We start from the raw sequence: 26,411 nt of genomic DNA, 5'->3' as shown, positions 1-26,411 counted from the left end.
ATGGCTGGAATTCAACTTTTTTATTACTGACTGAGAATTGATGGACCCTGCAGTTCTTTTACAGCACAGATCACAGCCTGTGATTTTTATATTTTTTTTCTTTTGCTGGTACCTTAGGGCAGATTTCAGTATGACTTGGAAGCCTTGCTGAGATTTCTCTGAAAGTCCCCATCTCCCTTCTGACAGCTCCATACCTATCTGGTTCCCCTGGCAGCAGTAACAGTTGTGCCTGCACATGCAAGGAAGGATCATGCATGATTCCTCAGAACCTGATTGCTAATGATCTAGTGGCAGTGCAGCACCTCACCAGAGTGAGGAGAAATGCACTTTGTCAGGCATTGCTTTTTGCTTTGCAACAGGGCAGAGAAGAGAGAGGAGCAGTGGCTGGGCAAGATGTAGGTTTTCAGATGGAAGAATGTGTTTTATCTGGGTGGTTATCTCCATTTTTGATTAAGGAGGAGCAGATCAGACAGAACACAGGACATAGTTTGATCAGGTCCTGTTTATTGGGCAATAGAAGGGTGAGTGGGTATTTGTGATGTTCTTTGGCTGGGTCACTTTATTCAAAGGGACAAAATTCAGCTATGTGCATCTGCTGCTCTCCTGATGCTTTTCAGTAAATAAGACCAACTTCTGAGAACCCAGCCTGGCTCTTAGTAATATGAGAGGGAAGGAAATGGGATAATCAGCTGAATATAGCCATGCTGTTTGAGGAATATCTATATTTCCATCCATAAAGTTATGAGCAATGAATAGTGCCTGTCCCTTGACTGTGCAGGGAGAATGGGATCCTTATGTCCATCCTTTGCCATAAGTGTCTAATTTGAGCACAGCACAGATGGTGTGAGCACCCTCCCTGCTCTTTCAAGCGAGGCTTTCAAAAGCAAGGATGCGACTTAAGAATCTGAACTCTCTTGGAAGCGTTTAGAACAAGAAGGGCTCAGTTCCCAGCTAGATCTGTAATTTTTTGTGGTTGTTTTGAGGAGCCTGGGCTAGGTGTAGGGTTCCTCTGAAACTCCACAGAGGTGTACATTGGAGTATAGACATTTAATTCAGACAGCACAGTGCCCGTCACAAATGTCTGGAACCATTTTCCATAGGCTGTGATCATCCGCTTAACTGCTTTGCCTAAACCACATTGCAGAAACTATTCACATAAATTGCATCCTGTAATCGAAAGTCCTGGGAAACAGAAATCATTCAGGGTTCCCAAGGAAAACTCTGCAGCAAAAGTCTCTTCCCACGGTGTAAATGTGATTCTCTTTTTGGCCTTCCGTTAAAAAGCAGTCTACAAATAAACTCCAAGTGTGTGTGTGTGGCTTTTTAATCTTCCCCTTTTTCCTCTAGTATGGGGAGAGGAAGTGATAAAAGCCTAATAGAGCTGGCAAATTAAATTGTGCAGAAAGGAACTGACTTTAGGCTACACATTTTAGGAAGATATGATCTCTGTCAGATGAGACTTAGCCCAGTTCTAAAGTTCCAGCAGGGGATAAACTTGACTTTCAGCCTGTAGGTTGGAGATGGGTTTAAGCAGGGTTACACTCACCCTTTTTCTATTTGAATTCTCCCCAGTTTTTTCCAGGAGTGGAAGAAGGAAGGCCTCACTTCCTTTTCCCTTCCTTCTCAAAAATGGGAGAAAACAAGAAGAACAAAACCATTCTCCTGCTGAATCACTGGGAGAGTGATGAAACATTAGATTTTTTTGCCAAAATATTACTTCTCCAGAAGGAGAAAAAAACATTTGCCAGCAAAAAAGAGCACTGATGAAACCTCATTGCTGTTAATTTCAACATCTGGTTAGAACCTAGAAAAAGTGGGGAGACTTGCCATGTGAACTCCTTGCTGCAGCCAGTGCTACCCTGCCTGCTGTGGGGGCAAATTACCCTCCAGAGCCTCACCTTGCCTCAGCCAGAGGTGGTGACATCTCCACCAGTCACTGTGGCTCCAGTGAAGGAGCTGAGCTGCCTCAGCCTCTTGTTTATGTAGTTATCTAGGTTATCAGCTTCAGCAGCTTCCCAGGGGCACTGATAAAAAGGGGAGGAAACTTGCTAAGAGCTGTTCCCTGAGTCCCAGGGGAGAGATGAGCATGCTTGGAATTGCTGGATGGTCGGTTCCATGGTGTGAATATTTTTAAGTAGATCTAGGAGCTGGTTTTCTGCAGAAAGTTGCTGACTATTACTTATTTTGACATTCGAATGACAAAGTAGGGATGGCTTATTTTGGGAAGGGATTTTGAGAGGACTGGGCAAGGATTTAAAAGAATAAATCTTTTTCATGGAAAAGGGCTAAAATTAGGTTTCCGTGCTTACACTGACAAGTCTAAACCAAGCTGGTTTTTAAAAAATGCTCAGAGCTCATGAGAAACTGTTGAAATTCCTGAGTGTGTTGGGGTCAACCTTTAGGCTGCCTTCCCCATGGGATGCAGAGATGGCAGCAACCCAAAACATTGCAGCCTGGAGTGCTCAGGTCTGCCTGTCTTGGTGTATTAATTGATGGCACTGAGGCATGGATGTAGAAGTGAAACAACTTTCCAGCTCTCTCAGGGTCCCACCTTCTCTCTTCCCTTCTGCTGCCCTCACACAATACATCAGAAACACAGGCCCAGTGCACACCACGGTTTGGAAGTGGGGGTGAGGTGGAGATTGAGCTGGGAAGCTGATGGGTGTTCTGCTTTGCCTCCCCAGAGCTCGATGCCCCCACCAACCTGCGGTTCCTCAACACCACGGAGCACTCGGTGCTGGTGCTGTGGACGCGGCCCCGCGCCGTGATCACGGGCTACAAGCTGACAGCAGGGCCCACCAGAGGAGGGCAGCCCCGCACCTACAACGTGGGACCCTCTGCCACCAAGTACCTCCTGAGGAACCTGCAGCCCGGCACTGAGTACACCGTGTACCTTGTGGCGGTTAAAGGCGACCTGCAGAGCAACAGGGAGACCGGGGTCTTCACCACCTGTGAGTGAGACGCACACACACATCACAGTCTCCTTTTGTACCATGGCCCTTCTTCAGAACTTGTGCTGAAAGTGCCTATTGTGAGAGGCAGCCTTTTGAAGTAGCATTCCAGCTCCTTGTTGTTCTTTCTAAACTCAGTGGCAGGAAAAAGAGCTATTTGCATCAAGAAGCTTTTAGTAAAATACATTTCAGCTTTCCTGATTATTAAAAACAAGAGGGAAAACTTACTACTGGTATCTCACTTTTTCCTTAACTGAATGTCAGAGAAATTTAATTTTACTCGATCTTCCTAATTGCTTGGTTTTGGCATGACAAATCAAGGAAAGAATGCTTTTAAAATGGACAAGGAATAATTAGTCTGGTACTTACATAAAGCTGAAAGCAGTCATTTCTTAAGCTTAGCAATACCATCTAAGGCAGCTCAACTGCAGTTACCCAAACGGACATACATGTTGTATTCTGTAGGTTTTTTTGGTTGTTGTTTTTGTTTGTATTTCAGTCATCTTTATTTGTGATGCTGGTTTGGAAGAAATCTTAAGCAAATTTTGGAGGGAAAGGGAGTTCTGTAACAGCCCCCACCTATGTCTGAAAAGAACAAATAGATCCAGTATTTAAATAATGATGATGCCATCACATAAACTAACAAAACTCAAAGCCACCCAAGCCCAGAACCACATCCTCTTTTCAAAAGAGAATGTGGTTTCTTTTAGAACAATATGAAACTAAAATAAGAGCTTAAACTTTTAATCAGAGTAACATTGTTGACATTGGCAAGGTGCTTTTTGCTGACAGTCTTATCTATAAATATTCCTCAATGAGAATGTGATTTGGTATCTTAGACTTAATATTGCCTTCAAATTCTGGCTTGTCTGAATGAAACCAGTCCAGTTTGAGACTATAGATTTGATTAAGCAAGCCTCTTCATTAATAACATTACTAACAAGGCCACTTCAGATTAAACTCAGTCTTGTTATTTAGGCTGATTCTGGCATGCACAAAGGCTTTGGCTTCTGTGTGATGCTTCTGACAGATGTCAGTGAGACCACAGATGCCTCAGACTGACGTTGGCTCCTTTCTGCTGACTTCACAAGATGTTGTTAAGGGATGAGATGGTCCTTGCTGGGACAGCTGGTTGACAGACAAAGGGTGTGGTGTTCTGCTGATTGGAAGGCATATGGTGGGTGAACCAAAAAAACAGCTGAGTTTTGAGGAACACTTTAGATATCATGCCAAAAACCAGGATTCCCCAGATTCTTGAAGCTGGATGCATAGAGCATCATGCATCCACTTGAGTATTTTTGTTTACCTCAGGATTAAAAGCTCTGGCTATTATTAGACCACTTGCATACTGTGCCTGTCAAGCACAGCAGCAGACAAAATCATCTGTCAGATCTCTTCCAAATCACTGGATTTTCAAAAGTGATCTAGTTCAGCATTCATTTCATACCTCTGGCTGTTCTTGCTGCTGTAGGTCAGGTTTTCAAACTGTTTGGAGGAATCACAGCAGGTAGACTTGAACTCTGGTCAATTCACTCCACAGATCAGCCTGCTGGCTCTGTTCCTCCTTTCAACACAGAAGTGACTGAGACCTCTATTGTCATTACCTGGACACCTGCCCCAAGGATTGGTTTCAAGGTAGGAAGAGCTGAGTCCTGTGTTGGTTTTTCCTCTTGCTTCACTGTGGTGGGGGGGACAGATTAAAGCCATTTCCTATGGACTGTGGTGAAGATGGCAGCACAAATGGGAGAGGTGCAAAGGGCCTGTTACTTACAGGGAGCTGTGACAGAAGTCAGTGCAGGGTGGGGTTTCAAGTCAAGTGGGACAGCTAGACCACAAGTTACAGGCCTAACAGCTGGAGTTCAGCATGAGAGCCCATAGTGCTGCTGTTGGATGATCAGACAGGGTGCTGACAGCTTGTGACTGAAAAGCAAACCTCTCTGCCCTGCAGCTGGGAGTGCGCCCAAGCCAGGGCGGAGAGGCTCCCCGCGAGGTGATCTCCGACTCCGGCAGCATTGTCATCTCTGGGCTGACCCCTGGTGTGGAGTACACCTACAGCCTGACAGTGCTGATGGATGGCCAGGAGAGAGAGACCCCCATCGTCAGGAGAGTCACTACACGTATGGCACCTGCTTTTCCACCATCATTCCTTCTCCCACTCCCCGCTGCCTTCTGGGAGGCAGTTCTGGTCTCTCCTCCCTGTCCTGGTCTGTTTTTTCTTTTCGATGCATAGGTGATAGTAGCACTGGTTCATGCAATGCAGGGACACAGCTTCAGGGGAGTATTTTTGGCTAATTCTAAAGGTTGAGGATATAATGGGGAAAGGGGTGTTGAGGCAGCCAGCATGATTGTCAGTGCTATCAGTGACCCATTTGTCTGAACACTTGCAGCACTGGCCCCACCGACCGGCCTGCGCCTGAAGTCCAATCCTGACACTGGCATCCTGATAGTCTCTTGGGAGAGAAGCACATCTCCAGGTAACCATGTGAACTCACTGTGCTCAAACTTCCTCTTGTAGCAGAATGCTAACACTTCTTCGGTGGTTCCTTGCAGTTTGATGAGAAATTAGCTGTTGATTAATTTAAAGAAAAATGTACATGTTTCTAGATATATTTAAAGTTCTAATTCACAACTTGCTGTAGGAATCTTAATGATATACATTCTGTGTAAAATGCTGCTTTGGAGCATGAATGTGACAGAATATTTCAGCAGTTTTAAGGATTTGAAGGTTTTCTTCAAGTATCTCCAGTGGTTGAAAAATAGTCTGAGGGAAGGAAAGAGAATAGGCAACAAAGATTTCTGCAAGTGACAAATGAGTTTGTGCTGTGGAAAGTGAATGTGGAAGTTCTGATAATGTTCAGGATGAAGTCTTCTCCCACAGTAGCTGATGGGAGCTGCACAACTGACTCCCATAAAAGACGTATTGAAAGTTTTTGAAAACCTCTGTTGGTAGCTGAATCTTTTCCTGAGTGAGTCCTGAGCGAAATTCCTCTCAACTCCTGAGATTTTCAGTTTGGTGAGGTGTCAGAAGGAAGACAAATTCCATGAGGGTGGCATGGCTAGCTCCTGGAAACTCAATTAGGGGTGCTTGACAAAGCAACCTTCTTCCTGCTGGGCCCAGGGTGGCAGAATCACTTGTAAAATGTCACTTTTGCCTCAGCTGTTGCACTGATGACTAAGGGAAGCGGATCCATTAGGAAACTCCTGACATGGGCTCTGTATTTCAGGCATCAGCGGGTACCGTGTGACCACTGCTCCCACAGATGGGCAGCAGGGCTCTACCCTGGAGGAGGTGGTGGGTGCAGATCAGACCACCTGCACCTTTGAGAACCTCAACCCTGGTGTGGAGTACAATGTCAGTGTCTACTCTGTCAAGGACGACCAGGAGAGTGTGCCCATCTCAGAAACCATCACACCAGGTAACGAAAGGATGAGCAGCAATTTCAGCTGCCCAAGCTCAAATGGCACAAGAGCTCTACAATGCAGGACTTGTATTAGGCTGATGGTAGAGGGCTTAGACTTCACATTTAGTCTCAAGAAGCAGAATAGCCACATTCCAACCTGTAAGAGAATTTCTTACACCCGTGTACTTCTCTACATGGGCAGCCTGTGTTGTGCTTCACAGGCTGGTGGTCAGCACATGTATCTTCTGTATCAGTACACTGAGCTGGGCAGCACCAACAGGGATTTAACTTAGCCCTGAAGTGCCCCAGCATCTGGAGCACAGCTGGTGGGAACAAGAAGTAGGTGAGCAGAGATATGAGTGGGAAGTGAGCACAGGAGAAATTCTGGCAGTACTAGTTGCAGAAGATCACTTGAGCACAATAGAGAGGAAAGCCAAGATGGAAAGGTTCATCACTGTAGCACTTGAGACACAGTGTGGGGTGTGCCACCTCAAATGACATCTGTGGGGACTGCAGAAACTGCCTTTGTAGCCACAGTAGAAAAATTAATATGCATTTCCCCAAATGGTTGCATTTAGTTCTCCTTTGTGAGGGCTTTGTTTGTTTTTGTTTCTGCTCTGAGATGATGCCAGCTACTATGTTTGCTTGCTCTTGTAACACTGCTTTAAAATTTCTGTGCTTCACTGAAGTGCTGTGTGCTCCCTGGGGTTAACTAATACTGTGATGCTGCATAGTTATGCAGTAATGGCTTTAGCCCTTCACCATCTTCTGGTGGGGGAAAGCTAAGAATGTATGTGTCTGGCTTTTACAACTCTTTAAAGGTGATATGGTACATGCATTCCATGTGGATAAACAATTATTTTACAGAAAACTGGCTTTTTTGTTTTTATCTGCTCTGTAAAATAAGTGTTTTCCAAAGACATCAAAATAGAACAAAACCACTGTTATTAAAGCAATATTTCTGTCTCGTAATTTCTTTTCAAACTAACTTGTAATGAGCAGGTTGTATACAGAGTCCTGCATCTTTGACTCACTGATGTCTGATCCTGAGTGAGGAAGAACATCCATTAGTTCCCACTGATTTCAGGATCACCCTGATAAAGTTACACAGCCAAATCTTGTGCCTTAAATCAATACCAGTTTATTGACTTGAGCAACTGAAGGTTTGGCCCTTGTCAATTGAACATGCATCTAAAATTCCCCATTCCCTGCCCAATTCTGCTGATCCTAACACGCAGGAAATGAACACCTTTGCTAATGGAATAATATCAGTAGGGAAAACAATCCCAGCTGTGCTTATTTTCCCTATAGAAATTTAGGCAGCATCCAAAAGGTCATTAAAGGGCATTCTTATTCAGTGGCTACAACTTGGTATTTTGAACAATTTTAGCCACGTATGTCAGGCTCTTGGCCACATCATATGCTGGGCATAACCTCTGAATTCGGGGATGTTGTTACTCTTACAAAATTAATACCATCTAAAGGTCATTTTTAACAAATTCCATGTTTCCAAGGGGAGTGTTCTGTTACTTAGTGTTTCATATCATCTGTTTTTAGTGCATATATTGCAGTAGTTAGTTGGTAAGTAGAACCTGAGGAATTCTGGGCCAGATCCTCAAGCCATTGCAGGGATTTGAGGTTTTTTTTCCAAGTGCACCGTAAATAGTTCAGACAGTGGATGATCTGCCCTGGAACTTTGTGAAGGTTCTCACCAGCTGAGGGTCTGATTTAGCCTCTTCATGTGAGTTGATATTTTTATGATCCCAGTGATAAAAGTTAGATTCACCATTTGAACAAAACAAGAATTTTAGAGGGTCAATCAACAGAGTTGTTGTTTTATTTACACTTTAGGAAATTTTGCTCTCTTGTAATTTACCTGTAGAAAGAAAAAAGGGCTGTGTTTTTTCTGCTTCTGTTTTTGTCAGAAAATGATGGGTCTTTGTGGCCTATCATTGCTCAAAGTAAATTTGTTGTAAGTTAAGTGCCTCATGTAGGGCTCTTTAAAAATGATATGTGTAAAGATAAACTGGGGTTTCAGCTTCTGAGGGGATTGGGGTTTCAGCTTCTGTCTGCCCAGGGAAGCAGCTGGAAGACTGCATTGAAGGGTAAATCTAAGAAAACAAATGGAAACCAGCAAAAGCAAAAACACAACAAAAACCACCCCACCAAAATTCTTCCTTTTCCCCCAAACCCCAGGAGAAATTGTGCATATCACCACAATTGCTTCCAAAGTTCTGTCGATGTTAATAGTGATGAACACTGCTTTTTTCTCCTTTGTCTTTCTTTTGCCTCCGTGTGTCTCTGCCTCTCCCGTTTGCTCTTTAACTCATTAGAGGTGCCCCAGCTCACTGACCTAAGCTTTGTTGACATAACTGATTCGAGCATCGGCCTGAGGTGGACCCCGTTAAATGCCTCCACCATTATTGGGTACCGCATCACAGTAGTTGCGGCAGGAGAAAGTGTCCCCATTTTTGAAGATTTTGTGGACTCCTCAGTAGGATACTACACAGTGACAGGCTTGGAGCCGGGCATTGATTACGACATCAGTGTAATCACACTCATTAATGGCGGAGAGAGCGCCCCTACCACTCTGACACAGCAAACGGGTGAATTTTGAAAACTTCTGTGTTTTGTGACATGGATGGTGTCACTGGCTGTCACTGGCTGTTGGGGTGCTGGGGCTTTGTCCAAAGAGGAATTGAGCCGCTCGCTCGGGGAAGCCAGGCAGACCCAGCTCGCTCCTTTCCCCACATGGCAGCTGGGGATGGATTTGGCGCTGCTCCTTCTTGAATTGGAGGCATTCTAATACCATGAATGGCTGCAGACTTGCCAGGCTCATTCACCTTCTGCTGTTCAGTTTTCCAGGATCCAGTTGGAATCAAGAGCCTGAAATGTGAGCTGTGTGTTTGCCAGATTTTAAAACTGTGATGCCTCAAAATGGGAGTGCTAAAGGGCAGAGCAGCTCAGTAGACACCCTCCAGCCTTGACAGCTGTTTGTGCTTCCAGCAGCCTATTTCCATGGTGGCCCCACTCTTTCCACAATGCCCCAATGGATGCAGATGGACACCACTCCCTGAGTACATGCCAGTGACAGCCATGCCACACCATTAAGGGTCTCTATAGTGCATGAGCTGAAGGAGAGCTGGAAACTGGTTCTTGCATGAAATCCTGTTGTGTTTGAAAGTCCTGAGGCTGTAAATCCTTCAACATGAGTAGAAGTAGAGTCATAGGAAATTAGTGATATACCCTCTCCTCTCCTGTGTGTGCATGTATGGATTCTAGATGAGATTACTTTTCCATCTGTAAGCTGCTGTATGGCAACTTTAAACCTCTCTTGGCACCACATCTGTAATGCAAAATCCAGCTGCTAGAAGCACATTAGTGAAACTTGCTACCTTGTTTTTAAATTAGCCCCGTGGGGTACATTTAACATATCGGGAATTGCCAGGAGGTTAAAGCAGCCTGACAGTAGTGCAGACACATTTTTCTCTTAACTGTAGTACAACCAAATGTAGTTTAGAAGTCTGTTTGCATGAGTCTGATGCCGTAGTCAGTTGTGCATGAGATACTTTCTCTGGTGGTTGACTCCCTTAACAGACATCTTGAGCAATATGAACCTGACAACTGAGGTAGGTTTGTTCTTTGCCGTGTAGCTGTGCCTCCTCCCACTGACCTGCGCTTCACTAATGTGGGGCCTGACACCATGAGGGTGACTTGGACTGCCCCGACTTCCATCGTGCTGAGCGGTTTCCTGGTTCGCTACTCCCCCGCCAAGAAGGAGGATGACGTTGCGGAGGTGACAGTCTCACCCTCAGACAACATGGTCATCTTAACAAGTAAGTGGGTTACCTGCATAAGTCAAACTAACATGAGAAGCCCCTCATCATAAAATTGTAAGATTACTAAGAGAAAAGACCTCAAAGGTCATTGAGTCATCAACCCAGCACTGCTGTTCTCACCACCAAGCCATATCCCCAAGTGCCAATCCACACACCACCTGAACACTTCCAGGGATGGTGACTCCATACCTGACCAACCTTTCAGGAAAGAAGTTTTTCCTGATACCCAACCTCAACCTCCCCTAGTGCAGCTTGAGGTCTTGTCTTTTCACTTGTTACCTGGGAGAAAAGACTGACCCCCACCTTGCTATGGCCTCCTTTCAAGTAGTTGTAGAGGGTGAGAAGGTCCGTGTGATGCAAGATGAGGCAAAAAAAATTGTTTAAGTGTGGCTGGCCAAATTCTCAGCTGATCTAAAGTGATGTTGCAAGTAGCCTCATAGAAACCCACACCAAATGGGATGTGGCCTGTAGCTTTACCCAAGTTAAAGCCAAACCACAGGCAAGCTTTTTTTCTATCAATCCAAGGACAGTGGTGAATCAGGCTATGAGGCAATTGCATTGATTTGTAGCCTGGTTAGGTATTAACAGTAAATACATGTTGTTAACCTGGTTTGCCAATAATGTCAAGGACTTGCAGTGTAGAGGTTCAGGAGAGGATCAGAATATGCAAAAGGTCATTGCTCCTTTGACTTTGTATGCTCAGACCAGAAAGCACATCCTGTTTTGGAACCTTACTGGACATGGCAGCAAAATATGGGCATTTACCAAAAGCTGACATTAATTTTTGGGGCAAAAGTTGTCTTGTATTTATAGCTGGGGATTTTTACTCTATCTGAGAATCTGGTTAAGTGAGATACAAGACCTGTGTTCAGAATAAAAAACTAAGTCTAGAGCTTGTCTGACTTAGGACAGCTGTTTTTGAAATCCTTGGCCCTGTTTCAGCTTATGTCAGCTAAAGCTCTGGCCTGGTGCATAGCTAAACTAGTAGATAACTAGAGTGGACCCTGTAAAAAGGTAATTGCTTCTAGTCAATCTCCACAAACTAGTGAAGCAATGAAGTAGGATATCATGCTCATTCATGATAAAGCACTGCAAGGAACCGTAATGCCACAAAAATAACTGATTTAAACTTTTGATTGTCCCAGAGGCTCAGATCTTCCATCAGGCAAAACCTGATTGTCTCCTCAGAAACACAGTTAAAATTGTATAGGTTGATTAACTTCTTGATGTTAGCAAAGAAACATTAACCCAGATTCCTGTTCTTCAACTCCACAGACCTGCTCCCTGGCACTGAATATCTGGTGAGAGTCTACAGCGTTTCTGAGCAGCATGAGAGTGCACCTTTGTATGGAATCCAGAAAACAGGTACTTGGATACACATGTGGGTAATGCCATCCTTTAAGAATTCATTAATGGGACTGATTTACATTTTTTTTCCTGTGATGATGCCAAGCAGTTTGGTTGAGATCAGCCTTGTGTCTCTTGAAACACCCAGGTCTTGATTCCCCCACTGGCCTGGACTTCTCGGATATAACGGCAAACTCCTTCACCGTGCACTGGATCGCTCCTCGTGCCACCATCACGGGCTACAGGATCCGCTACCAGCCCGAGCAGGGCGGGGCCCGGCCCAAGGAGGACCGTGTGCCCCCCTCCAGGAACTCCATCACCCTCACCAACCTGCTGCCAGGCACCGAGTATGTGGTCAGCATCGTTGCCATGAATGGCAGGGAGGAGAGCCTACCCTTGGTTGGCCAGCAGACAACAGGTGAGCCTGGAGGGAATGCCAGATTTGGATCATCCTCTAGCAAAGTCCTTGCTGGTAACCACATCTCCCCTGCCAGCTTCACTTGTGAGGAAATGCCTGTGTACTGAGGTAGGCCTGATTTAGGAGAAGGTGGGAGGACCCATGCTGCTTTCAGATGTTTCTAGGGCCAGCAGAACTATTTTCATTAAATCCAGTCCAATGCCATGTGGTTTTTAACCAGATACATCTCTTTGGAGAGGAGTATGCCCTGAGCCAAAGGATGGACAGACAGATGAGTAGCAGAGGAGCATGGTATAAGTGGAGTTTGTAGCTGATGTACAACTGCATTTAAATTCCTCCTCTGTTTTTCTAGTGTCTGATGTTCCAAGGGACCTGGAAGTCACCCCTACCAGCCCAACCAGCCTCAAGATTTCCTGGGATGCTCCTGCAGTGACAGTCCGATACTACCGGATCACTTATGGTGAAACAGGTGGGGGCAGGCTGCTACAGCTGGTCACAGACAGAAACTTTGTTCTGAGGCCATTAGAAAGCAGATTGCAAAGGCACCTTGGGCTGTAGCAGACATATAGGTGCCTTTTTGAAAAAAGAGCAAGTCATATTTTTTCTACCCAAAAGAAATAGTATCTGGAGTATTCCAGTAATTTGAAAGTGGTTCTATGTGCATGTTTAATTCTTTTCCTCAAAACAATTTTGACACAACAACCATGGAAATCAACAGGGTCCTGTCTTCAGCTTGATGCATGCAGGACTGTCCTGGTTTTTGTAGAGATTTTAAATGTATGCTTTACAGGTCCATCACATTTGTTTCTTAACCTGCTCTTGCTAGGTGGAAGCAGCCCAGTACAGGAGTTCACAGTGCCTGGCACCGTGTCTACTGCCACTATCACTGGCATCAAGCCTGGTGTTGAATACACCATCACTGTGTATGCTGTAACTGGCCGTGGAGACAGCCCTGCCAGCAGCAAGCCAGTCACTGTCACCTACAGGACAGGTGAGACCTGATTAAACCAAACAAGGCAAAAGCCCTTGCTTAGTGTTGGCTTTTCCCCATAAATGTATATCACTGATCCCTGTTTTCTTTTAGAAGCCATGGGCTGTAGGGCCATCAGTTTGTGGAGCTGTGTATCTTGGTGGCCCAGCATGGTGTCTGATGTGGCACAGAAGGGGCCTGTAGACTTGGAGAAGGAAAACCCTATGCAGTTCGGATGGAGATAAAAGCAGTGCTCTACTGCTCATGGCAGAGTGGAAATCTGTTGGGCTCTCATAATGTGGGGTCACTGCTGGCTTATCTCCAGTGCTTCTCTGTCAGATTATGTGATCCTGAGACTTAACTTTCTAATGCCAAGACTGTTGTCTCACTTCTGATTTGGATATAGCTGAATCCTACTCGTGCTGTAGCTGCAGATAAAGACATTAAGTAGCCTTTAAAACAACAAAAATCCTCAACTAATTTATATGAGATCGCTCATCCGTACATCATGGTTAAGGCTTTTTTGCTCTGGGCTAGGATGACAGAAAAATAAATACCAGCATGTTTTCTCTTCCAAGCAGTGCAGAATAAAATCTAGCCAGAACATAACAATGGAGGGAAGGTTTCCTGTACCAACATACTCACAAAAAATTATTTTTGTTGCCCAGAAATAGACACACCATCCCAGATGCAAGTCACCGATGTGCAAGACAACAGTATCAGCATCAGATGGCTCCCTTCAACATCCCCAGTCACAGGGTATCGGGTCTCTGCTGTCCCTAAGAATGGACATGGGCCCTCAAAAACAAAACATGTCCCTGCAGGTAAGAGTCATGTCATCCTTCACTGGCTCTGTAAAGAATGCAAGGTGTGACCACTAAAATCCTGCTGCTGCTTGTACCTTTTTTGCCATCCTGCTGATTTTCAGTTCTGTCTCATCCAGGACAGATTTTTGCCCCAAAAGCTTCATATTTCTTTGACACCACTGTATTGCAAAAGTTTGTTCTTGGCAGCCTCAGTGTGGATGAAAAGCACCTGCATTTCAAAGAAATACCACTGGATTTTCTAGCATCCAAAAAAACTTGCTCTGAAATCCTTCTGGAAGTCACATAATGTGACCTTTGGTCACAGCATGGGTTCAGTCACACACACTACAGGTGTGTAGTGTTGTACCTGTGGAACCTGCCATGTCTGCTCCCAGGAAAAATGCACATTGTGTGCTCAGCAGGGCACTTGGGGATGCTTGTGATGCTGATGGTCAGTCTATCCTAAAAAATGATGAAAGCTGGTCTCCCTGTACCTTGTTTACCCACTGTGCTAATCTGCCCTTTCAGCTGTGGAGCCTTGGAGCAGGTGCAAATAGCAGTCGTGCACTGCCAGAGAAGCATGGTGCAATTTAAAGGCAAATTTGTCAGTCCCACCTTGTTTTAATAACATTTATTCATGGTGTGGCTCAGACAGGCCATTCATTTGAGGCCACTTTGAGGCCAGCTCTCTGCAGCTTTGTGCTGTTCTTTCTGACTGATGGTGTTCTTTCCTGCCAGATCAAACTCAAGTCACTATTGAAGGTCTGCAGCCCACCGTGGAGTACACAGTCAGTGTCTTTGCTCAGAATCAGAACGGGGAGAGCCAGCCCTTGGTTCAGACAGCTGTCACCAGTACGTATTTCACTTCATGGGAACAAGCACATGTTTTCTATTGATCTCTGAACCTACCATCACATTCCCAGGGAAAGCAAAAGCCAGAGGTCTGGTCTCCAGGAGAGTGTGAGGTGGTCTGCCCCGTGAGAAGTACCATGCACCTAAACTGCAGATGCTGGCAAAAATGCAGTCCCTCTGCCTCAAGCACTGCCAAAATGCAATTTCCTGCCCCCTCAAAGTGCTGCGCTTCTTATTTTCTTTCACTAAAGCTGCAAAGTCTTTTGGGGTTTCATTTGCCATCAGCCAATCAGTGGATAAAATGTGCTAAGATTTATTTTGTGTGGAGCTAGGTGGCAAAGGTGATTGCTGTTAAGGGACTGGATTTGGCTTGGGAGCACTTGCCCTGTGTGAGAGAGTAAGGGAAACCACATGGGTTCTACCAAGAACTTGGTATGAAGCACTGCTAAACAAAGAATAATTCCAGGACTAAGGTGCTGTGTACAAAACAGCAGTCCTGCTCAGGTCACACAGGGGACTCAAGAGGGACCTTGTAACTCAGGTATACCTCTGGGGTAGGGATTTGTGTGATTCTCACTTCCCTCCTCAAGCTTGTGTTCAATGCCATGACTCAGCCCCAAACACTGCAGACAACAGGAGCTTCTCCAGAGCTTTGCAGAGATGAGTGAAGAGTCCACATTCAAACCAACAAATTCCTGGACAAAAATCACCTTTGCCAACTAGATAATGTTGGCAAAAAAAAAAATGAGGACTAATACAACATGGCAAATGTTGTATTAGGTGAAACTTTCTAGAAAAGCATGATTTTGAGCCAATATAAAAATTACCTGCTAGATCCTCCCATTTTGTGTAGCAGATGGGTGTATTTCTGTGATAGCCACTCCTGATTTCTGAGGAACAAGGCTCACTTCCCCTTCTCTGAGCTCCCACCTTGCCAGGAAATCCTGTGAATTGATTTAATTGGGAGGTGTGCATATCACCCAGTTGCATCTGTGGACGTTCCCTGTGCACTCAATACAAAGCTGAAAAGTTTTTCTAACTGATTTTGCAATATAATATGCTGAGTAATTTTGCTTTCTTGATGAGTGTGTTAATTGGATATTAATTTATGAAAGAAAATAGCGGGATGGATTCTCCGTGGACTGGCACTTAGCACAGCAGCTCACAGTAGTGAACAGCAAGTGCAGCATGAACTCCAAGTTACAGAGAACCCAGCTGGGTTCTCTGTCTGCCTTTGGCACTGGCAGCCATTTACATGGGAGAAATGGATTTTAACATTCCCATTTCTTTTTTTTCCCTTGTCCACTTTTAAGGTAGCTTAATGCTACTAGAGTTGTGTGAAAGAGGTTTTGGTGCCGAGGGGACTCAAAAATAGGTGAGAATTGATGCTCTGGCTGCTTTGAAGGTCACAATGCAGGTCCTTTTGGTTTCAACAAAGCCAAGATTGCCTTCCTGCTGCCTGGCACCTGCAAATTCAGGCTTAGAGATGTAAGCATGTGTGCAAAGTGCAGCACAGAGGAGAATCCAGTGCCCCCCTTGCCACACCAAACTGAAAACTGCTTTGCATGTAATCGAAATGCTTTTTATTTTCCTCACCCACAACCTGCTTTTTATCACTTAACCTCTTACCGTTAATTTGCCTAACAGACATTGACCGCCCTAAAGGACTAACATTCACTGAGGTGGATGTTGATTCCATCAAAATTGCTTGGGAAAGCCCTCAGGGGCAAGTCACCAGGTACAGGGTGACCTACTCAAGCCCTGAGGATGGAATCCATGAGCTATTGCCGGCCCCAGGTGGCGAAGAAGACACTGCTGAGCTGCATGGCCTCAGGCCAGGTTCTGAGTACACTATCAATATCGTTGCCATTTACGATGACATGGAGAGCCTGCCCCTCACTGGGACCCAGTCCACAGGTACAGCTCCCACCACCCCCAGCAGGCTGTGGCAGCAGTGGGTTCTGCCCAAGGGGTAAAGTGTGCTTCCATGTGCAGCTCTGCTCCGTGCGGGACAGCCCAAGGGGGCAGCCCAGGGGATGGGATTGCTCCTGAGGGATGGCTTGGCTGCGGCCAGAGAACTGCCTGGAGCAGAGTCAGCCTGCATACACATCAGGGAAGGCAGGCAAGAGAGCAGGATTTCAGGAACAGATCCTAGAGAAAGGAGGGAGGAGTGTCCAGTGGTGTCCTGTCCCTGGTCACGGAGCATGATCCATGGTGAGTGCTCTCACAATGCTCTTGTCTTGCCTTCAAGGTATGGGACACCTCAAAGCACAGGTAGTGACCAACAAGAGAGATGAGGGCAGCTTTTATGCTCCAGGGACCTTGCCAAATACCAGCAGGAAGGGCTGGCAGATTGCTGAACCTCAGGTCTCACAGAGTCTGCAGATCCCTCACTGGCGCTGCCGTAGGGACCACAGCCCACTGCATGCCCACACCCTCATCACCTCCACAGGAGAGTCCCTTCTGTGCCAGGCTGATCCAGCTACAATTCCATGCATTGAAAATTCCATTATGAAAAAGGAAAACTATTGCAAGGAATTAGCTTAATGTTGCTTCCAATATGGAATCCATTGCAAGCTTCCAGCATTACCAGATGTGACTTTATTACAAGGACAGGTAGCACCTGTGTAATAAAGGTTTCACATTCATTTGTGGCTGAAAAGTTGGCACTTTAATTCCAGGGGTGGAGTGAATTCAGTGGGTCCTAGTGTAGAGATCTGCTGTGCTAAACTGAAGCAAAATGATGTAATGATGGAACAGCTGGCTGACTACCTGCCAGAAATGCAAATATAATGCTTTTTCAAACACACCTCTGTGGTTTACCTTTTGAGGGCTGTTCAAAAGTGGATTTGAAGTAATTCAAGACTTTCCATTGACTCTCACGGGCTTTAGATTGGCTCTGACCTAAGCCAGAAGGAAGAATTATCCTGTATTTCCACTTTGTAAAACTGGAAAGCATTGATAGCAGTGTGGGCACTATGCTAAGGTGTATCTTTGCTCTGTTTACAGCCCCAGGCTTACCAACAGTAAGGCAAGAGAATATTTCAATGGACACTCCTTTTTTTAGGCAAGCATTTGTTTGTAAGGATAGTGGATGTGTTAGCTCCTGAACAGGAGCTTGTGTGATGAGCTTATGGCCACCACAGCTCTGCTTTTCCATTGCCTTGCTCGCTGTGTAAGTGGCTGTGAAATGCTTCCCCTCTCCATTTGCAGTATTTTTGTATCTTTTCTGCAATTCCTGAGCCTTCTTCCTACTTAGTTTTGTAAATCACCTATTGCATTTTGGAAACTGGGGCAAGTGGAGCAGGACTAAACCGTGAGCTGTGTGATGAAAAGCAGAGACTGGTAGAATAATTAAAACAGGCTGGCCTACTAGAGATTTAAGCACCTTCCCAAGCCTTTACCTTATATCACAGCAAATGTCATTGCTCACTTAACTGCAGGGTTGAAGCATCTGTATCTCCTTATTTCTGCTGAAAAGTATTTCTGTAGATTTGAGAATCTCCTCCTGAATATCATCCCCTCCCACGGTGCTTTATGCCTGTGTTTGCACAAGGCATTCCACTTTCCTGGCCTAAATCTCTTGTGTTCAGGAGAGAGTATTGTCTTATCCAAATGTCTTTTTTTAAAGTAACTATGTGCCTGTCTGGATTTTTGCAGCAATTCCACCTCCAACAAACCTGAAGTTTACTCAGGTAACTCCCACCAGTCTCACCATCAACTGGAATGCACCCAACGTTCGCCTCACTGGCTACAGAGTCAGAGTGAACCCCAAAGAAAAGACTGGTCCTATGAAAGAAATCAACCTTTCTCCAGACAGCACATCTGCAGTTGTGTCTGGCTTGATGGTAACTTCTTTCTTTGTGTTGTGGGAAGGAAATTTTGGAAGAAATTTCAGATTCCTGTGTCAGGAGCTTCAGTTGGAGTAGATCATTACAGCTGCTAAGGGTCTGGCTCTGAAGCTCATAGCAAGTCAGCCTGCAGCTACTCAGCACTGTAGTTTTTTTTAAAAGGCAAGTAATTGGCCTTCTGAAGCTGCATTCTACCCCCTTCCTCATCTAGCACAGAGAGACTAGATGTCTAATCAAATGCAAATTACTGGGTTCACAATCAAAAATAACCCAGCAAAATGCTTTTACTCATCTTTCACAAAAGAGGTCAGATAAAGCGATCTAACACAGAGATCTCAAGCTGTGATATGGGAGCTCTGGCAGTCTATTGCCTATTTTTAAGACATCTGCAAAATATAAGTTAAAAATACAAGTCTTTTGTGAGTAGGCTTAAATTTGCTATATAGCCATCTTCTCTGCTGGAAGCATTTCGGGAGTTCCTGAACTGGAGAAGGCTGAAAATAACTGCTTTTATGGTTCCTGTGATCTTAAAAAGCTACTGATGTGTTTTTAAGGAGTTTTATATGAATCATTTTCCAAAATGAGCCTTAAAAAACATTCTAATCTAAGTGGATCCATGGTTTGATGCAGCCAAGGACAAAACCCCCCATGCTGTTACATTCACAATTCTCTTTTATTCGCATCATTTTATTTTTTATCATAGCAAATAGCATCCATTAACCCTGGGAAAAATAGGAGGGAAATTAGAGTTTCTCTGAAGAATCAGCTTTGAAGCACAGATTCTGAAATGAGGGGTGATAAATAATCTTCCAGGATTTCTTCTGCTCCTGAGTGCACATATGCACAGTGTGTCAGGGTCCCTACTCTTCTATTTCAGCTGGAAATAATTAGAATTATGCCATCAGTCCTTCCCCAGTTTATTTTAAGGTTTCATGTTTCAGTAAGTGGTGACTGAGAAACATGGCTCCACCAAACACTGACTGAGGGCAGGAGTATTTCCCCCCGTGCTGGGTCCTTCTGCTAACGTGGTACAACTCTGTCCATTCTAGGTAGCAACCAAGTATGAAGTGAGTGTGTATGCCCTGAAGGACTCCCTGACCAGCAGACCAGCCCAGGGGGTGGTCACAACCCTTGAAAGTAAGTGATGCCCCCCCACACATGACCACTTAGTGCTATGTGGGTGCAGAGGCCAGGAGCTGTGTCCAAGGTGGGGCTCTGTCCAAAGCTCCATCCCAGGCTGCACCAACACTTGGCTGGTAAGATTGCCAGTCCCCACTGTACTGACAGGAGCCCTTTCCCTCGTGTGCAGATGTGAGTCCCCCTCGCAGGCCCCGGGTGACAGATGTCACTGAGACAACCATCACCATTACCTGGAGGACCAAGACTGAGACCATCACTGGCTTCCTGGTGGAAGCCGTCCCCGCGGGTGGCCAGAACCCCATTCAGAGGACCATCAGCCCTGAGCTCAGGAGTTACACTATCACTGGTAAGTGAGGCCTTCTGCAGCTGCAGGGTCATATCAGAAAGTACACTGGCTTCTTTTGGAATTGACTATCCTTGATGAGGAATACTATAGGAACAAAAGGTGAGAAAAAATATCTGAGGCATCAAGACTAGGCTCCAGGAAGAGGTTCTCAAAAAAACTTCTGATGGCCATCTTAGATGGCTTCCTCTCCTTAGCTAACATTTGTGTTTCAACTTCTTTTAGGCTTGCAGCCTGGCACTGACTACAAGATCTACCTGTACACTCTGAACGAGAATGCACGCAGCTCCCCGGTGGTACTGGATGCCTCCACTGGTAATGATCTTGTCTGACCTTTTTGCTCATGTTAACGCACAGTAATCATTATATGGCCAGTTAGGAGTCATCTGTATTTGATCACATTTAATATTCCCTGTGACTTAGAGCAATAGGTTTGAGAAGGTGTCAAACAGGTGTAGCTCAGGTGAAAAATATGCTGGTCTTTCCTGCATTTGACTTGTTAAACCCTTTTGTTTCCACCCAGCTATCGATGCTCCTTCTAACCTGCGCTTCCTTACAACCACGAGCAACTCCCTGCTGGCCACCTGGCAGCCTCCCCGAGCCAAGATCACGGGCTACATCATCAGATATGAGAAACCTGGCTCGCCAGTCAAGGAGGTCTTGCCTCGGCCCCGGCCCGGCACCACCGAGGCTACCATTACTGGTAACTCTGTTTTGTCTGGGAGCTCTTCACCTGAAACACTTGAATTTCAAGAGAGAGGGAGGGGGATGCATTATAAAATGCATTGATGATTAGCTAATAGAGAAAACTGTGCTCCTTTATTGTGGTTTTCTAGTACTAGAGAGCGGTCCTATAAGTACACCTGTCCTACAAACACATTGCACTTCACTGATCAGAACAACCACCAGATTTGAACAGTCTGGTGCTTGTTTCCACTGTCACCACAATTGTTGTCCTTTAAAGGAAGAAAAGCCCCTGATTCTGGCACCCACCAGTCACATGTGCTAAACATCCCTTATATTTGGGCCCATGATCCCAGCTGACATGGTCAGACTGCAAACTTGCTCTGAGGAGCAGGAGAATGAACTCTGCACTGTCCTGAAAACCTCGGGTGTGAAATGTACATACTACTGTAGCCATACGCACCACCTGTCATTCTGCCTTAGTTCTCACACATAATCCTAAAAGAAAAGCAACTCAAAAGTCTGAAATTGTTCTATGTCCTTCCTCCCTCCCTAGGTTTGGAACCTGGCACTGAATACATCATCTACATCATTGCTGTGAAGAACAGTCAGAAGAGTGAACCACTGGTTGGCAGAAGAAGGACAGGTAAAACAAAGCTCTGGATTGTTGTGTGCCAACAGGAGATAGCTTCTCCTTGGGGAATACAGTGTGAAAGACATTGAAGAACACTTGTGAAGGACTGAAATTTTTTTTTTTTTTAATGTCCTGTTCACACCATGCAGCCTCACCTTTTCTTTGAGTCAAATAGGCTTTGTTAGGAGGTTTTCCTTTCTGAGGATGTAGGAGGTACACTTCTAAATTTATATTAATAACATTTACCTGTGTTTGAACACTAGCAACAGAACAGTGTGCTTGATGCTGGATTCTTGCTTGGGTGCCTAATGGATAATTAAATCAAGAGTTAACATGACTGTGTAACACTCGATGGCCTCAAGTGCAGAATCCATTCCATTGGTTGCCTGTTGCATTCCTATTGCTTTGCAACTTTCACAGTACAAGATTGAGGTACCTATAGCAAGCAAAACATCAGCTGGACATCCAGATATGATCAAGGAGCAAGTTTCTTCCTCCTCACCAATGATTCCTCTTAAAATTATAACCTGCAACTATCTCTTGTAATAATTTCTTCTCAGTTTGAGCAGTGGTGATGGCTTCTTTGGGTTGCAGTGTTCAGAAGTGTTGCTCAGCTGTATGAAAATTTCATACCAGCACAGTTCTGCCTATGTGTAAAAGATGCAGAGGGAAATTAACTTTACACTCAGTGCAAGGTCATAAAAAGTGTGTTGCTTCTTAGGGTAATTGCTAATATTTGATGCTTGGGGTGGTGTAATGCAGCTGTTTGATTTGCCATTGGTGCTTTGTCACACTTTGCTTGACGGCCTCTAACCTTTCCTTGGCCAGATGATCTCCCCACTTTGATTAGCAGACCACACCCCAACCAGCCTGACATCCTGGACGTGCCTTCCATTGACGAGGGGACCCCTTACCTCACGAACAACAGGTATGACAACGGCAACGGTATCCAACTTCCAGGCTCCTCTGGGCACCCTCAGACAGTGGGACACCAGGGGCAGCAGGTCTTCTTCGAGGAGCACGGCTACAGGCGGCCTGGACCCACCACAGCCACTCCCCTCAGGCCGGGATCCAGGCAGCCGCTGCCCAGCGTGGATGAAGCCATCGAGATCCCGGGCTACCAGGTGCCCATCGTGGTGGAGCCCTCATACCCGCACTCGCGCGGGCCCCGGCGCAACGACAGCGCGGGGCAGGAGGCCCTGAGCCAGACCACCATCTCCTGGAGGCCGCTGCTGGAGAGCTCCGAGTACATCATCTCCTGCCAGCCTGTCAGCCAGGATGAGGACACTCTGCAGGTAACGGGCTGTCTCAGCAGAGGGATGGTGTAGCCTCACCTGAGCCTCTCAGGGCCCCAGTGCCTCTGCTGTGCTAAGGGAGTGCCAGGAATTAGCCTAAAGAGTCTGTTTAACACACAGCTGAGACCAGGATGGGTGAAAGCCTCCCTTGTCTCCTTTATGGAAAAGGCTACAAGATAAAACTGCAAAACCAGAAAAGTTTGAAATGCTGTCAGCAGTGATGTTTCACCAGGGAAGGGGCAGCTAGCTGAATAGGAGTTTTAAAGATTTGAGGTGCTGCTTCTCCAAGCTACACCACTCTTCCTAGGAAGTCTCCCTTGGTTTCCTTGAAATGGCAAAGCTAACCCCTCGTGATCCATAGTCCGAAGTAGCCAAGTCTGACTTGGTATTGTTTGAAATTCCCAGAGTATTGAAGGGGAGTAGTCTGGCTCCATCATGGTACAGAGCATAGGGGACATCCTAAACATCCTGTCTCTCCTATGAGAGAGGTAACATCTAAAGGGTATTCCTTCCCACCTTTCTGGTGACCTGGCATTGTCTCTTGTTGCAGTTCAGGGTTCCTGGCACTTCCTCTAGTGCCACACTCAAGGGTCTCACAAGAGGGGCCACCTACAACATCATAGTGGAAGCCCTGAAGGACCACCGAAGGCAGAAGGTGCTGGAGGAGGTGGTCACAGTTGGCAACACTGGTAAGGAGCAGCCTTAGGGAGTCTGGCTGAACCTGTGCAGCCTCTGCCTCATTCCCCTTACTCAAGGTCACCTACCTGATGCCCAAGCTTGACAAAAGTTCAGAAAGGAAACTTCTGACAAGGACAGCTCATAGCAGGACACTGGGACAAGTGATTTGTGAGGTCCTCCGGTTCTGGATAACTGACACACACTGATGGTGGGATGAGAGCTGTCCTGAGCTGCTGTGCAAGCACAGAGTGTGTGCTTTGAGGCTGCAGATAAACCCCAAGGCCCCAAGAGATCTGGAATTTGCTGTGCTTAAAGGGAGTCTTGTATCTGTCATAGACTGGACCATCAGCTCTTGACCCTGATTATCACACCTGAACTGGTGGCTGTAGAGCACCCACCAGCCAAGGCACCAGTCACTGCCAAACAACAGGGTCTGCTCTCCTTCTCCCATCCCCCTGCCATGACACAGAACCTGCAGCACCCCAAAAAGGTGCATGTGCAGCTATCAACCCCATGCTGTTCCTCAGCATCTTACAGCACATTTTCTCCTAAAAACAGGAAGAGTCAGGTTGATGCTGACCAGTAGCAAATGCAAAAACTCACACTTGCTTGAAACTTGGCAAATCAAAATGAAAATAGCCTTCATGTCAGTTTTTTTATCATTCAACTGCTCTGACACATGCAAATGGAAAATAAATCACAGGGAGCTCGGCTGCTGACAACCGTCAAGTATATGCCCATGGGGTAACTCCATTACTGCCAGGATATTACAAGAAGAAAAAAGTGTGTATTCACTGAAAATCAGTCTGTCTTTCAGCAGTTCCCACTGCTGTGTGTGATGCCTGTTTCTTCTCTTTTTGTTCCAGTGTCTGAAGGATTAAACCAGCCAGCTGACGACACCTGCTTTGATACTTACACTGGCTCCTTCTATTCCATTGGCGAGGAATGGGAGCGCTTATCTGAAACTGGCTTTAAGCTCTGGTGCCAGTGTTTAGGCTTTGGCAGTGGCCATTTCAGATGTGACTCTTCTAGTGAGTAGCTTGCTGTTAACCATCCCCATGCCCACTCTCCCCCAGCACCAGTGCCATGTTTGACAGACTCAGCCTGATCCAAACATGATGCAAATGAAGGCAGGATCTGAAGTCCTTAAACCAGAGTGGTGTTTTGCATCATAAGAAGTGATGGAAAACCTTGATTGCCTCTGAGCTTTGCAGCTAATCTAGAATTGCCACCAGCAACAATCAATATTGTATTGATAAGAGACTTTCTTACCTTGACAGACATGCCTTGGCAATATGGAAAAGTGTGGATTTCAGTGGGTATTACAGCCAGTGCTGGTATTACAATAAATCTGGTTTGCATTGCAGGCAGCCTTTGCAAAGCAGCTTGCAAAAACGGTTTTCTAATTTTTCTAACACTTCTGCCCAGGGCATTAAGTTTTATTCTTTGCAGAACTGTGTGGTTTACATGGAAAAATATCCAACTTGACACAAGGGAATGGAACAAAAAGTCTGTGATTGAGCAGTTTAACACAACACATACCCAGCTAATTGAAATTATGCTTTTAAATAGTGGAATAAGCTCAGCAAAGAGTATTTTTGCAATTTGCATAGATTCAGAGGAGTCTATGTAGACATTTAATTTTATAGGAAAATATGCTTATTTTACAGGATTAATATTTATATTTCATTATTTGATACTCATGGCTTACCCGTGGTGTCTTGCAAGATTGTGGTAAATTTTATGCTGGATATTTTTACAAAAAAGAGCATTTAAATATTTTTCTCTCCTTTCCTGCCCCACATCTATTAGATTCCTTTTCATTTCTTTTCATCTCCTATGAGCCAAACCACTTCTCCCCACTCTGTCACATCCTACTTTTTCCCCAAGAACCTCTACACATTTTCCAGAGCTAAAACAGCCTTCAGCAGTTAAAAACTGCAGGAGCTGAACCCATTCCCTCCTTGGGACTTAGATGAGCTGAGAAGATTCTTTCTCCTGCCTTTCCTGAGACAATGCCAAGCTCTTTTCCTCCTGTTTGTATGTAGGATAACTCCTGATTCTTGTTCCCCTACCTTCTCCAGAGTGGTGCCATGACAATGGAGTTAACTACAAGATTGGGGAGAAGTGGGACAGACAAGGAGAGAATGGCCAGATGATGAGCTGCACCTGCCTTGGGAATGGAAAAGGAGAATTCAAGTGTGAACCTCGTGAGTGTCTTTGTGCTGTTAGTCTGAGCTCTCATGCAGCAAGTCTCAGCATCTCAGCTCTGTCCTGCCAGGGGGACAAGCAGATTATCGGTGTGTCTGGTTCAGGCCGAGCTGGTGACAGCTTTAGTCTGTTCTCACAAGAGATGAAGACATAAATCTCACTTTCCTGAGCTGGAAAAGAAGAAAACCTTTCGTTAGCTCAGGTCACAGCACACTGAGCACCTGTCTGCCTCTGGCCCTGGAGTTGCACACCAGGGATATGTCACTGTCTCAGAGGGGTGGATTACCCCAGCTGGACTTTCCTGCAGGGCCTCTTGCTTCAAGCTCCTCTGGCCTTCACACTGTGACTTAAAGTGCATTGCTCTTGTCAGGAAAACATCCCCCTGCTGTAGGTTAAAGTGTCTGGAGAGCTGTGAGCATGTCCGATGTTCCCCTGCTAGTCAGGGAGCCTCTGGTCAGACAAGGGGAGCACACTTCTCTTCTGATCACCTGGCTGCTTTGAGAATGCTTAAAGCCAAGCCCAGGCCCTGCATCTGAGCTCTGCCTGTGCCTCCACAGATGAGACCACGTGCTATGACGATGGGAAGATGTACCACGTTGGGGAGCAGTGGCAGAAGGAATACTTTGGGGCCATCTGCTCTTGCACTTGTTACGGAGGACAGCAGGTAAGCAGGAGGGAGGTGTTATGCTGGACACAGGAAGCTGTGCTGGGCTGCACTTAACAGACTGCTGGCTTGCAGGTCATGGAAGGGGCCAAAACAGGCCCATATAAGGAGAGAAGTGATTAGGAGGGCTGCAGTACTTGCATTGGTGCCTGTCTGGTGAGCACAGGAGCAGCCTCATTGGTGCTGGTGGCTCTAGCCTCATGTATGAATGATCATTAATGGCTTTAAGCTGAAGGACAGTAGATTTAGATTTTATATCGGGAAGAAATTCTTCCCTGTGGGGGTGGTGAGGCCCTGGCACAGATTTCCCAGAGAAGCTGTGGCTGC

The 26,411-nt window shown here is 45.7% G+C and overlaps 1 protein-coding gene across 5 annotated transcripts in view; it reads left to right on the top strand.

Annotated features, from left to right (window-relative positions):
- Window positions 1-26,411, top strand: part of FN1 (fibronectin 1) — a 51,505-nt gene that overhangs the window by 22,855 nt on the left and 2,239 nt on the right. For 2 of the 5 annotated variants that reach the window (XM_021537222.2, XM_021537221.2), the window contains exons 20-42: window positions 2,685-2,951; window positions 4,492-4,586; window positions 4,900-5,068; window positions 5,339-5,425; window positions 6,176-6,367; window positions 10,006-10,188; window positions 11,467-11,556; window positions 11,687-11,956; window positions 12,309-12,425; window positions 12,783-12,947; window positions 13,595-13,750; window positions 14,471-14,584; window positions 18,245-18,432; window positions 19,485-19,572; window positions 19,745-19,921; window positions 20,144-20,233; window positions 20,442-20,621; window positions 21,159-21,248; window positions 22,065-22,531; window positions 23,082-23,220; window positions 24,076-24,240; window positions 25,294-25,419; window positions 25,978-26,084. In XM_021537222.2, coding sequence (XP_021392897.1) covers window positions 2,685-2,951; window positions 4,492-4,586; window positions 4,900-5,068; window positions 5,339-5,425; window positions 6,176-6,367; window positions 10,006-10,188; window positions 11,467-11,556; window positions 11,687-11,956; window positions 12,309-12,425; window positions 12,783-12,947; window positions 13,595-13,750; window positions 14,471-14,584; window positions 18,245-18,432; window positions 19,485-19,572; window positions 19,745-19,921; window positions 20,144-20,233; window positions 20,442-20,621; window positions 21,159-21,248; window positions 22,065-22,531; window positions 23,082-23,220; window positions 24,076-24,240; window positions 25,294-25,419; window positions 25,978-26,084 — 3,722 coding nt within the window. Of the gene's footprint in view, window positions 1-2,684; window positions 2,952-4,491; window positions 4,587-4,899; window positions 5,069-5,338; window positions 5,426-6,175; window positions 6,368-8,685; window positions 8,959-10,005; window positions 10,189-11,466; window positions 11,557-11,686; window positions 11,957-12,308; window positions 12,426-12,782; window positions 12,948-13,594; window positions 13,751-14,470; window positions 14,585-16,231; window positions 16,502-18,244; window positions 18,433-19,484; window positions 19,573-19,744; window positions 19,922-20,143; window positions 20,234-20,441; window positions 20,622-21,158; window positions 21,249-22,064; window positions 22,532-23,081; window positions 23,221-24,075; window positions 24,241-25,293; window positions 25,420-25,977; window positions 26,085-26,411 lie in introns of all 5 variants that reach the window. The other 3 variants (XM_021537224.2, XM_021537223.2, XM_077785194.1) reach the window with 3 other exon arrangements.

This window comes from Lonchura striata, chromosome 8, assembly GCF_046129695.1.
Source record: "Lonchura striata isolate bLonStr1 chromosome 8, bLonStr1.mat, whole genome shotgun sequence".
NCBI lineage: Eukaryota > Metazoa > Chordata > Aves > Passeriformes > Estrildidae > Lonchura > Lonchura striata.
The sequence above is the reverse complement of the archived record's forward strand: the minus strand, read 5'-3'. Positions and strand labels throughout refer to the sequence as shown.